The sequence below is a fragment of the Caenorhabditis elegans genome, chromosome X, assembly GCF_000002985.6.
Source record: "Caenorhabditis elegans chromosome X".
Classification (NCBI taxonomy): domain Eukaryota; kingdom Metazoa; phylum Nematoda; class Chromadorea; order Rhabditida; family Rhabditidae; genus Caenorhabditis; species Caenorhabditis elegans.
In genome coordinates, this window is record NC_003284.9 from 13,071,953 (window position 1) to 13,084,509 (window position 12,557).

Below are 12,557 nucleotides of genomic sequence, written 5' to 3' on the forward strand. Positions count from 1 at the left end.
TGCACAAAGCAATGTAGTCAATTATTGCCAAATCAGTGTTCAACTTTGAAAAAAAACGTTGTTTTGATTTGGATTATAGGATAACATTTGTAGAGCTACATGACATTGTTTTTTTTTATAAAACCAGTTGTTAAGTACCATATAGAGTTCGTACTGCCGGGGGTATTTAATGTCGATCTTGTGGTTATTTAATGCCAATCTTCGGGTTATTTTAAGTCCTATAGAACAATAATTCTCGCTACTCTCCTTTCCAGTAATTCAAATCAACATATCAACAGATAATTGTGATGATCAATAAAAAAATAGTGTTTTTATACTCATTTCCAAGTCAAAACACCTGTGCAAAATGAATACAACAATGGTTTCTGAAAAGTTGCAAAACTTTAAAATAATTGAGAAAAATATTTTAATAAAATATGTTTGAAACTTTAATATTTTTTTTGGTGATTTTGGTTAACTCTGTATAACAAATATCGTTTGATTCGTATGCATAACATGAATGTGATTCGAAAATTTTTGTTATGTCTTTAATATTTACAGAGAAATGAGTTTTCATTCAAACATCACTCATTATTGCATAATTTGATAGTTAGTTTAGCGATTTTTAATGATTTAGTTACATTTTCTGTATCAAAAGAGGTTTCCAATTGAGATATACATTTTTTCCCTGCATCAACATAAAATCTCGTATTAAACTACCATTATATACAATTTAAGATTTACTGCAACACGGACAAAATTGAAATTTGCTAAAAGACGCTTCAGCCTTTTACATTTAAATGTGGTGTAGTCGAATGTTTTTTATTGTTTATTAGACTTAAAATTGCCTCGAAACACCAAATTTCATAATGAAATTCGACCGACTTGTCAATGTCGCAGCGGCTGAAAACAATTTATTTTGAAATCACCGTCATTTTTTGAGTATTCAATATAACTATCTGCGTTTTCAATTGCATTTTGATTTTTTAAAGTCGATGGGCGGCGAGATTTTTGAATTTTTAAAACCAAATTTCGCCGTCCATCGACTTTAAAATATCTAAATGAAGTTGAAAACGCAAGATAGTTACATTGTATACTCAAAATTTGACGGCGATTTCAACAAAAAAAATGTTTCCAGCAGCTGCGACATTGACAAGTAGATAAAATTTCAAATTTTAACTAATTTTATGTCATTTTTGAGCCGTCATAACTTTTTTTTCTGAGAAGTTTTCAAGAAGTTTCATTAGTAATTCGGTGTTTTCAAACAATTTCGAGGCTAACCACCTTTAATTTTTTTGAAATCTCTTATTACGAATATCAAAGGTTTGGACTAATTTTACCTCTTTTTTAACAACTAAATCGCAGAACCGTTATTGAGATCGACAGGCAATTTTTTTTGTAAACTTACGTCGCTCAGAAGCTGGGCAAAACTTGGGAGGTGGAATCTTTTTCTTTGATCCAAACATTGACGACGATGATTTTCGTTTTCGCAAACAAAACACCTGCAAAATACAAAAAAGTGAAAAAATACATTTAAAATGTACGTATTCTTTTCTACCGTAGTTGTTGAAGAACACAATGTCGTTAATTTTATACGTTTTGTTTCTGATTCGAAAATTGCTGTTTCTCATTCCAACTTTTTATGATTTTGTTTGAGAAAAGGGGAAAGAAAGAGAACGGAAAATTTTTGAAACGGTGTTCGATCCAATAATAAAATAGAATACATCGAGGGTAACCGCCATATTTTATGTCATATTTTATTTCACTAAAACAATCGATTATGAAATGAATATTTTCTTCCTAGTATAAGAAAAAGAGAGCTAATAACTTTTTGAGAACTGTGAGAAAACCAAAACCAAGTGCGCATTTTTAAAAACTTTATGCAAATAATGAATTTAACAAATTTGAACTAGCTTAAAACTTACCATTTTCAAAGTTTTCCAAGTTCACTAAATTTGAATGGATGTGTGTAAAAATCTAGGAGTACAAATGTCGAGCATAGATGCATTCAAATAGTAACCAAGGCATTCGACTCTTCATGTTTGTTTCTGTTTTTAGAGAATTTTTTTAAAACGTATATTTTTAATCTATGGAAATCTTGAAAATAAAACAGAAGTCAACGTAAGATTTTCAGGCGAAAGTTGTATACATAATATTGTACAAAATCAGTTGCAAACTCTTCTACATATATGATTAACCATACATATCATATTTATGTTGACAAGCGTGGTTCAAGCTAAAAACTGACTAGTGAGATATTGAAAAATCAGATAAAATATACATAGAACCCCATGTGTTATTACTCTGTTTGCAGTATTAATTATTTGAAAAAATAACATTGTAAGCTATCAGCAGATTTTTGTTTAATTCAGGATTTATTAACAGTTGCATAATTTCCAGTGAATGTTGTGATACTTGAATTTTCCGACAAGTCAATTCAAAAGCTGCAAAAATCGTTTGTTGCAGTCATTTTTCTTATAATTTAAAAATAAATAATCGTGCAGTTTTATATCTGTCTGGGTGACCCCTCTGTATTTAATTTCTTTCCAAATAAGTGCACACCAAGATTCCAACGAGCCACAAGTGGTTGAGCAGATGGAGGGAAAGTGTCAAATTCTTCTAATGGATAACAAACAGTTAGTGGATGATTTGGTGTGAAAATCCCTCCTATTTTCCTACTCGTGATGACACTTCTCAAATATCAAAACTTCTAGAGAGAACTTTTTCACAATTTGAAGTTAGTGGTCCCAATGCAATCTACGCAGATTTCATCTACTACTGTTATTTTACCAAGTGAAGTGATCCAACCGCCACAGCAATCTGCAGTTCCTTCAGAGTTTAAAAATACACTTCCGTCGCGTTTAAATCTATTTGAAGGTTTTGATCAGTCATTTTCTGAACTTACAAATCCATATCAACCAGTTATTCCGTTGATGCAGAGAGAATCCTTGTTAGGTGCAAGTTCATATTATAGTGAGTTCAATCGATATTTATTTAAAATAAAAGCTTGTTTGAAAAACCATTTGATGATTTCAGGTTCTCCAAGTCAAAATCAGAGATCTTATCAGAATCACCGTCAACATTCTAATCCAGATACTATCAATCTGAGATCACAACAGCAGAAGAGAAAACCGAGAGTTTTGTTCACACAACATCAGGTGTGTGGGTTATGATTTCCGGTTCAGGAACTTTGGGCTCTTCAGTAGTTAAAAATTTTGAACCACAGTAGTAACATTTAGTTTCAACACAACCAATTGTCTCCTTAGACGGTCTGGAAAATGTGAAAAAAACAACCAAAACTGACTATATACTGACTAATTTTTTCCATCAAATTCTTAAAAATCTCTGGAAAAGACACACGAGAGCATATCTAGATGAATCTTACGGCAGTCACCAACCAATTTTATCTTAAATCAGTTTAAAAAAAATTTACTTGAATGATTTCATTCTAGAATTTATTCTTAGAGAATGCAAAAATACGAATTAAGTAAGATGCATCATGATAGTCTATGTTTTTGTATACTTCACATGAGTTGTTTCATTTTCAACTTCACATCCAATGTCTACATTTTTAGGTTAATGAACTTGAAGAACGATTTAAAAAGCAACGTTATGTGACAGCCACTGAGCGAGAAGAGCTAGCCCAATGTCTTGGCCTCACAGCCACACAAGTAATGTAATCGTATTACTGTATGTTTTACATAATCATTTTAAGGTGAAAATTTGGTTTCAAAATCGCCGATACAAATGCAAGCGGTTAGCCCAGGACAGAACCTTACAATTGAGCCAGATCCCTTTCAATCCAGTGAGTTTAATTTTCCTTTCACGAGAGCTAAAATTATATATAAAAAATAGTGCTTGACCTGAATAAACACAGCTTTTACAATGAACGAAAAAATTCAAAACTCACATAAAAATTCGTGCGGAAGGTGTTTAACAATCGGAAAATTAAAAATTCAAAAAATCAATTGTTTGCTTTAGATGTTTGCATCAGCATTTCCATTTGGAATAAACAGCTTTGGAACTGCACCATCGTCTTCTTCGTCTGGATCATGATTTTTTTTTTCAATTTTTTCTTCATATTTATAGCTATTTTTCTTTTCAATTACACTGTTTAACTTTTGAGACGCATATTTAACAAAATAAATAAAAACACACAGAGAAGTAGTAGTTATATATCGTTACTAAGAAGTTATTATCTTTCTGCCATAGTACTACAAACATGAGTTTTTTCATTCGATACTTAAATTTGATTTCATGAATCAAACCGCCAACCAGTTGTTCACTCTTGATGAAAATGCTTCTAAATCGCCCTTGAAACACTTTTTCTGAGTTCCGAATGGTGTTGAAGTGCACTTGAACTTATTCAACTTCTCGCTTAACTAGCGGCAAATTGGCGAAGGGTTGACCGTAATAATTTAAAAACTAAAATCACAGGTTTATACTGTGTTGACTACATGCAGCCTTGTTAATCGTAACCAACAAAACGATATTTGATGAGATGTTCTTCCATGTATGACACGCTGGGATTATATTTCCGATTTTTAGCAATATAGGTCAGAAGTTCAGCATTTCGATGATCTGTAAAATATTTCTTTGAACTTCAACAAACCGTTGAAAGTTCGTTTGAAACAGAAACATAGTAAATTTGTAATCGTCTTTGTTTCACAGTTTACACCATAAATGTGTTTTTCGAGCCTTCCATATTTTTTCTAAGTTAGAGACTTTTAGCGAAAATTATTTAATATCACAATAGCTCTATTTTAATATTTATATATTTTTTTTATTTTGAACATTAAACGAGCGAATTTCGAGCAAAAAGAAAAAAATTTCTTTAGATTCCAAATTTATTTAAACTGTATAGAATACAACTCTGTTTCCCACCACTTTCTTCGTGTTTTATTTATTTTACCGTGCATAACAACAACAACAAAACATTCCTCTACGTAATAAACACGCTAGTCGTTTGTCCATATTTGTTTTATTATCTGCTAACTCAGAAAGTCATAACACCAATTTTCATTCGTTTATTTCACAACTCTACTAATAATATTGTAGCATTAACTGAATTTCTAACAGTTAGTTTTTAAGTTCAAAATGAACCCATTTCTCCTCTGTCTTATCTGTAATCTTTTATGTTGTGGGAGGCGATACCTATTGAGTACAATTAATTCTTTGTCATTATTTATAAACTTAAAAAGTATACACCCTTTTTGTTGATTTTTGAGTTTATGAAGAATTCGTTTGAATTAGTGAGAAGAATTAGAGAATTAAATTAGTCTTATAAATGTTTTCACCCATTCCAGACTTTTTAATGAAATTTCACACGTTTGTATCGTTTTACCTGGATGTTTTTCACTGCTGCAGAACAGACTCCCGGGTGTTATTCTTAATAAGTATATTATACGAAAATGAATATAAAGCTTTTTAAAATTTAGTTTTTATTAGCCGGTTAACAACAAACATGCAGTTCTTCATTTTAAGAGTTTTACATTGCGGGTTCCGTTGTAATATTTTCATATTAGAACTATATGACGTCTTGCATTTTTTTACAGGACTTGCATCACGATATATTTTTTGTATAACCTTTGATCTTTTTAGGGATGAATCTCCTAGGTGATAATGATGCCGGGTGACATGTAATGGTTTTCGGGAAGACATTTCAGTACTATTGCAAAACTTTTTTTAGTAGAAGCGTGTACCGAATGTTTTAAAATTTGGTTTATGTCCGTTTGAATAAGTTTTTTCGAGTAAGTATAGAGAGACTATAATAAAAACCACTACTTTATATTAAGGATAACGTGACAGTCCGGTGTACATGCTTCCCTTTTTACTGCAGTTTTCCGTTTACTTGATGTGCTTTGATATATGGTTCAAAGTTATCTAGTTCTTATTACACATGAAAAGTTCACACATTGTTTTCTCCCCACTCACAATTAAAATCTAGAATTCATTTCTTTTCTATCAATTGCTCGCATATAACGTTATCTTTTCGCACCCAAAAAAAAGGAGTGCCGCACTAATAGAGACTGCCGCTCTAATTTTCGAAGAGCCAGTTAGGGTGTCGCTCTAATAGATACGCCGCTCTAATAGAGAATATACGGTATATGGAAAAATGAATAACAAATTGGCAATATTTCCGAAAATATTTTGATGGCTAAAAGCAATTAATATAATTTTTTGATCCATTGTTATACCTTTACATGAAATCACACATTTTATTCTTCGAATTTATTTAAAATGACTCTTCCATGTGATTTTTTTTTGAAGAAAATGCAAAATGTATCATGGGGAGCACTTGCTGTATCCGGATGCATGATAGTTTACTTTGTCTTTCTCGGAATCGCTAGCTATTCTCCTTCGATGATTCCTGAGAACTCGTACGGCTTTTATCAAGCTATCGTTGGAAATTTGTCGGAAAAATATCAATACGTTGAAAACAAATTGACAATTGGCGAAGATCCATGGGATAAATGTGTGCTCCCAAAATACGATGTCTGGGATGAGGAGGTGATGCCGGTAAGCCCTAGTTTCTTATACAGGTTCAAAATCAATTCATTTTACTCTCAGTATGTCAATCCAAACAAAAATCCACTGAAAAATTGCGATACCTCGTTTGTGCCTTTCACAGCTCTACAAAATTCCTCATGGAAGATCGTGAATACGAACAAGAATCTCGAGTGTAGAGCCAGGTATCAGAAATGCATACTCATATAGTTTTTTTTTGTCGGAAAACTTATAATTCCAGATGCCACACTCGAAAGTCCGACAGAAGGAATCATATTGGAGAATGGATGCGCACCCCAGGACCGGTTGACTGCGAGTTTTTAGAAGCAGCTTGCTCTGAAAATAACCAAGATGTCTATGGATATTTACACTCGCAAGTTATCCCAAAGTAAGTCCGTGTTTTGTATCGCTGGTCATGTTTTGAACGTTTAACAGATTTAAATGACGTGCAAAAGGATTAATTGTTACTTTTTGTAGACCACCGATCGAAAAACCAACAATCGACATAAGTAGTCTGATGCAGTTCGATGTATTCGTTATACTTTTGGATTCGCTATCATACTCTCAGGGAAGAAGGTAATGAAATTAAGGAAACATATGAAGCTTGACTTAATTGTTGGGTTAATAAGGTTTTTTTTATGTAATGCCGCGAAATGCCGCGAAATGCATTGTAGTACATTTTATGACGTCGAAACTTATACTACAATACAGTTTGTGACGCCAGAAAATGTAATGCATTTTGCAACATTACTTGATGAACCCCATAAGGCTTCATGGTTTGAGTTACCATAAATGCGAAAAAATATATTAAAAATGTGATGCCGCAAAAAAATTAGATGGATATTTTATTCATCTGAAAACGGTTTACTTGCAATAACAATCACAGAAGACAATACAAAAAGCACATCGAATCATTTCCAACACAAAGAGTCCTCCTCATTTAATCTTCCTCAATTATAGAGCACTTCCACGTACCCTATCCTATTTCACTAATCACATGGACGGTGTCATATTTCCATATGTGAACAAAGTTGGTGAAAATAGTAGGCCTAATGGGATTCCGATATGGTTTGGTTAGTATTTTCTTTTACTACAAAGAACACAAATTCTGAATTCAGGAAAATCTCTGGAAAAGATTGACAAGACTTTGCTCGATGAGAAAGTCATACCACCCGACTGGCCGCATAAATATTTCTGCAAAACATACAAAGACAATGAGACATCGTTGTTCAGTGAATTCCATGACTATGGTTATAGAGTTAGTGAATTCATATTAAATATTTAAAATTTTATTTCTATTATATTATCAGACGCTTCTCGCTGAAGATTGGGCAGATGGAACAATGAATTGGCCAAACTGTGTTGGCTTTGAAAACCCGCCAATCGATCATTTTATGAGGTTTTTATTTATGAATAAAAAAAAGATCACATTCTGTTTGCAGACCATTTCAAAACGCATATGAACGTAAAAACCATGGTACTTCGTTGACGCAAAAACATTTGAATGGAAAGTTATGCAGAGAGACGCATCACACGCTTCTGGATTATATGGGACAGTTCACTAAAGCATATCCAGGTTTTTGCTAAGCCGTTGAATTCGGAAAATTTAACAAAATTCAGATCAACGAAAGTTTGGATGGGTATGGGCAATAGACTTAGGTCACAATACAGAAAATGGATTTGCACATGCTGATAAGGATTTTCATAACTATTTGATAAAGCATAGAAAAGCGGTAAGACCATATTATGAAATAATTTTGTTTAATGGAAATATAATTTTTTTAGCTTGATGAATCCTTTGTCTTTATTCTTGGAGATCATGGTCTTCGGTTCGGAGACGTACGAAAAACATTTGTTGGTTCACTTGATGTCAACAATCCGTTCACGGCGCTTTCCATTCCAAAAGTACTTCGCAAAACTACAAAGATATTGGAAATAATGACAGAAAATGCAAAGCAGATTCAGAGCCACTATGACACGAGAGCAACTATTTTGGATATAATGAAGGCAAGCATTGTTTTTTCTTCCGTTGTTTCTCTAAATGATATCAAACTTTGACAATTGTAGTTCCGTGCCGATCAAAATGTTAAATGTAATCTTTTAGTTTACCAGCGGAATGTCATCGTTGTCATTTCATTTTGCTGACCTTTACGTTTAAACTATAGTTACACCCATCTGCTAACAAATTCGGGAAGCTCAAGAAGTTGGAGATGCAGTAAAAAACGGGGGAAATTTAAAAAAGCACTGTATATAATGCTAACTAAAATGATGGTAAGAATGGTTTCTTAGGAAAATTTTTCAAAAAATGCTTACAATTTTTTTTCCATTGACAGCGAAAACGTTAAGCATAGTAATGTTTGGCACATGAACGACGCTTTCTATTTTTCATAAAGTTTAAACTTTTTAAAAATATGACAACTTAAGACGTCGTATTTAATTTTTATTATTTTTGGTCTATAATGAGTACAATTGAATCTTTAAAGCACCTTCAAAAAATTAATTACTGGCTTGCATTTTTGAATTTCATAAATTTTATTATGTTTCAACCTCAACACGCATATATATTCCAACTATGAAATACATCTTTCAGTACCAATCCGCCAATAGTTTCTCTGAGACTATGCCACGTGAGATTCCAGGAGAGAAAGGATCATCATACATTCGAAAACAACCATCAACTCCAAGAAATTGTCGGAATATGCCGGTGCCCCTACAATACTGCATATGTCAATTCAAAAAAAGTAAACTTCCGAGGTATTGTCTTTTCAACTCATTTCAGACTTTTAATCCTGTATTCGTGCATTGTCTATATTAAGCTTTGTTATCAGAAACACCACGACAGCTGAATCGATAGGAAAAGCGTTGGCCACTGCTGTCAACACTCAAATAGCAGAAGCGAATTTTACAAAAATGTGCATCAAAATGGAATGGGAAAAGGTAGAGAAATCAAAATCGATATTTAACCAACTGTTTGTTTTTTCAGACAACATCTTTATTAGCATACGATGATAAATTCAAAGGAGCAACACTGTATTCCGTTACAGCTGTAATGAAGGAACCGAGTAATGCAGAGTTCAAGGTTTGTTGTTTCTGTTCATCGAAATCATTGAAATTCATCGAAATATTTTGAAAACATAATATTATGAAGTTAGAAAAAGTGTACGGCTTTATAACTTACAATGAAAATGATTGAGCCTAACTCTGTACTTTTAAACAAAACATAGACTTGACTACTAGCTGAAAATTTACTGTGTTTATCATTGAATTTTTAGCCATTATATGTAAACATAGTCTAGTAAAATAAGCAAAGTTTAAAAAGAAAACAACGGCTACCCCCGTAACTTTTCTCAAAAATGTGTTGAAATTTTAAATTTCGCCAAAGCACTTACCCAAGAACCAGCTGAAAACGATTATAACTTGTTCTAATGACAACTTCCAGGGAAATGTGAAAATTATGAATGGAGAGATCAAAGTACTGGGAATGGTCGAGCGTAGCAACAAGTACGGAAAAACGGCGGACTGTATGAAATCCGAACATCATCGTCCCTACTGCTACTGTGCAGATCAGAACTCTGACGGCAAGAAGAAAACAAAGACGAGTGGGTAGCGTCAAGTCCAGCGCAATAAAATCATCGGGTTAATTTATTTTTTTGGAATTTTGTGTTTAGATATATTTTGATTCCTTTTTGACGGGTTGGATAATAAAAGTATTAAAAAAAACATAAAATTGTAATTTTCAATCTATCTAGTTACACATCAAATTGACAAAAACACCGTTTCAGTTACAGTGACAGTTACAGTTTGATCTGTAGTTTTACACCAAATCACATTTGTATGTATGAAATTCTAGTTTAAAGTTCAAATTAACTGGCAAAACCTGCAATGTGATGGCATCGAAAACAGGTTGCTCATCTGTCTGACCCTGTAAAATTAGTTGTTTTTTTCTTTCAATGATAAAATATGTTATCATCAGAAAAAACAAAGAGAGGAAATTAATGTAGTGTTACTGAGAATTGAAGCACTGCGGAAATAGAAAAGATACATGGAAAAAGTTACATTCACATATAAAGTTGTTTGTATCTCCAAGTTTATTTCTTTTTGTATCATCAAACCGTTGGACACACTTCTTGTTTTTAGAAAATCTGAAGACATCTACCTCTTTTCTTAAAAAAAACTAAATTCAAGAAATGAGCACCGACTACTTAGAGTGGATTTCAATTTCTTACATCATTGTACTTGTTGGATTTGCAGCAACGTTAATTTTCGGATTGCTTTTGATCATCTTAAATATTTTCTGTGTACGTGGAGTATTCATAACTTATAGAATTCTTATGATAACCTTCACATGCTCAGGAATTCTTTTTTCAACGTTTGAAGTTGTCTTTAATCCAGTAAGTGGCGCCAAAATAAATTTGGATTTCAGTTCACATCAATAGCTTCGTTAACTTTCATAATAACACGAAACAAAATAAAAGTTTCAGAACATGTTTTCTTACAACTCTGGAACAATATATTTTACACTAAGCAAGCCATTTGGGTTCGGTAAGGATGTCTTAACAGTGTCCCTTGGTAACTTGCAACTACGAATTTAAAATCACAATTTGAATACAATTTTAGTTGTTTACACAGGATTATACTCTGCCACCACTTGCTTAATTGCGATTCAATTCATTTATCGATACTGGGCGGTTTTTGAGTAAGTTTGACGATTAAAAAAAATTCCCGAATCTGGCTGAGCCCCCTTTGTAATCGTACCCTTTAATCGTAATCTTCACCATCTTCACCATCTTTTCCTTCACCATATCATTTAACCATAATCGTAACCTTTGCAAAATTTGTAATTACATTGCCAAAAATCTTCAAAATTTCCAAATTTCCAAAGAATCACTTTTGATGAAGATTCCAAATTTGAGCATCTTTAACAACTCCCAAAATTGAATGCCATAAATGAGCGCAATGTATCAGGGATCTTCAGATCTTTTCAATGAACATGGCTCAATATGAAGGTGTTAGCAACAAAGATTAGCTTTACTCAACTTTTACAGCGAGACTAAACTCCGACTTTTCCATGGATGGCATATCTCCATCTGGATTATTTACGTGTTATATTTTGGAATGCAATGGGCAATTGGAGCGTACAATTTTGTGAAGACTGATCAAGTTGCAAAAGATTTTTTCCGAGAAGAAATTATGCTCCGCTTTAACGCCAGTATTGATGATTTACCAGCACTTTCTCTGGTAGCTTTCGATCCGAGCAACGGCAGTATAAGATGGTGGAACGTGATGACTATCGTTAACATGTCTTTTATTATGAGTATCCAATACGGAATAATCATTTATTGTGGATGGTCCATGTATTCTAAAATGGAGGAAAAAATCAAAAACTATTCAATAGTACTTCAAAAACATCACAATCAGCTTTTCAAAACTTTAGTGCTTCAGGTAATTTCGGTTATAGTATTATATTTTTTTGTGAGTTTCAGATAATAGCTCCCACTGTTTTTCTCCTCACACCCCTCTCATTCATCATCTATCTTCCATTTTTTAATATTAAGTGTAGCCTACCAACGGGTGTTCTGCTTTCGTTATTTACTTTATATCCAACTGCTGATTCAGTTGTTGTGATATATGTGGTAACGGAATACCGACAAAAATTGAAACGTAAGTTTGAATGAAAATACCATTTAATGTCTTTCTAGTTCTCACAGATTGCTTTATCACAACTTTAAAGAATATTCGTTGCTGGAAAAACAATCAAATAAATGTTCAAGGGACAACACAGACTAGAACGATGTAGAAGCAGCAAACGAATACTGATTGACACGTTCACATAATTAAATGAAATCTTTTTTGTCATTTGCTTTTAATGATATTAATAAAAACTTGTTAGATTCGTAAAAAAGTGAATTAATTAAATCATTCAGGTTTCTTGTTGGTAGACAAATTTCAATTTTTATTTTATTTTTTTTGAAACTTCAAACATTTTTATTGGAATCACCATGACATTGCGAAAATCAAAAAATGAAACGCATTGAACAGAAGCTTTAAAAAATTGTATCGCTCTAGTTTGT

At 32.7% G+C, this 12,557-nt stretch overlaps 3 protein-coding genes and 1 non-coding gene across 5 annotated transcripts; 3 read left to right on the forward strand and 1 right to left on the reverse strand.

Annotated features, from left to right (window-relative positions):
• Nucleotides 1-2,594: 2,594 nt before the first annotated feature.
• K03A11.8 lies at nt 2,595-2,884 on the reverse strand. The gene has a single exon (NR_072349.1). It is a non-coding gene; the product is annotated as an Unclassified non-coding RNA K03A11.8 (non-coding RNA).
• Nucleotides 2,721-4,140, forward strand: ceh-28 (Homeobox protein ceh-28). The gene is made up of 5 exons (NM_077768.8): nt 2,721-2,952; nt 3,016-3,137; nt 3,555-3,650; nt 3,695-3,784; nt 3,961-4,140. The coding sequence occupies exons 1-5, from the start codon at nt 2,730-2,732 to the stop codon at nt 4,033-4,035; spliced, it is 606 nt and encodes a 201-aa protein (NP_510169.4). The 5' UTR covers nt 2,721-2,729; the 3' UTR covers nt 4,036-4,140.
• A 2,106-nt stretch (nt 4,141-6,246) lies between these two features.
• glam-4 (Sulfatase domain-containing protein) lies at nt 6,247-10,093 on the forward strand (the record flags this gene model as incomplete). The annotated part of the gene is made up of 14 exons (NM_077769.3): nt 6,247-6,498; nt 6,550-6,671; nt 6,728-6,874; nt 6,964-7,062; nt 7,447-7,559; nt 7,605-7,744; nt 7,797-7,885; nt 7,929-8,062; nt 8,107-8,219; nt 8,272-8,493; nt 9,077-9,240; nt 9,315-9,423; nt 9,470-9,565; nt 9,926-10,093. The coding sequence occupies exons 1-14, from the start codon at nt 6,253-6,255 to the stop codon at nt 10,091-10,093; spliced, it is 1,962 nt and encodes a 653-aa protein (NP_510170.3). The 5' UTR covers nt 6,247-6,252.
• Nucleotides 10,094-10,673: 580 nt separating this feature from the next.
• str-10 (Seven TM Receptor) lies at nt 10,674-12,283 on the forward strand (the record flags this gene model as incomplete). 2 transcript variants are annotated; one of them, NM_001322638.1, is made up of 6 exons in its annotated part: nt 10,674-10,877; nt 10,968-11,055; nt 11,104-11,182; nt 11,532-11,928; nt 11,970-12,147; nt 12,186-12,283. In NM_001322638.1, the coding sequence occupies 6 exons, from the start codon at nt 10,674-10,676 to the stop codon at nt 12,281-12,283; spliced, it is 1,044 nt and encodes a 347-aa protein (NP_001309672.1). The 2 variants fall into 2 exon arrangements, with proteins under 2 accessions (NP_001309672.1, NP_001309673.1); NM_001322639.1 differs by having other exon boundaries at nt 12,195-12,283.
• Between the last annotated feature and the right edge of the window lie 274 nt (nt 12,284-12,557).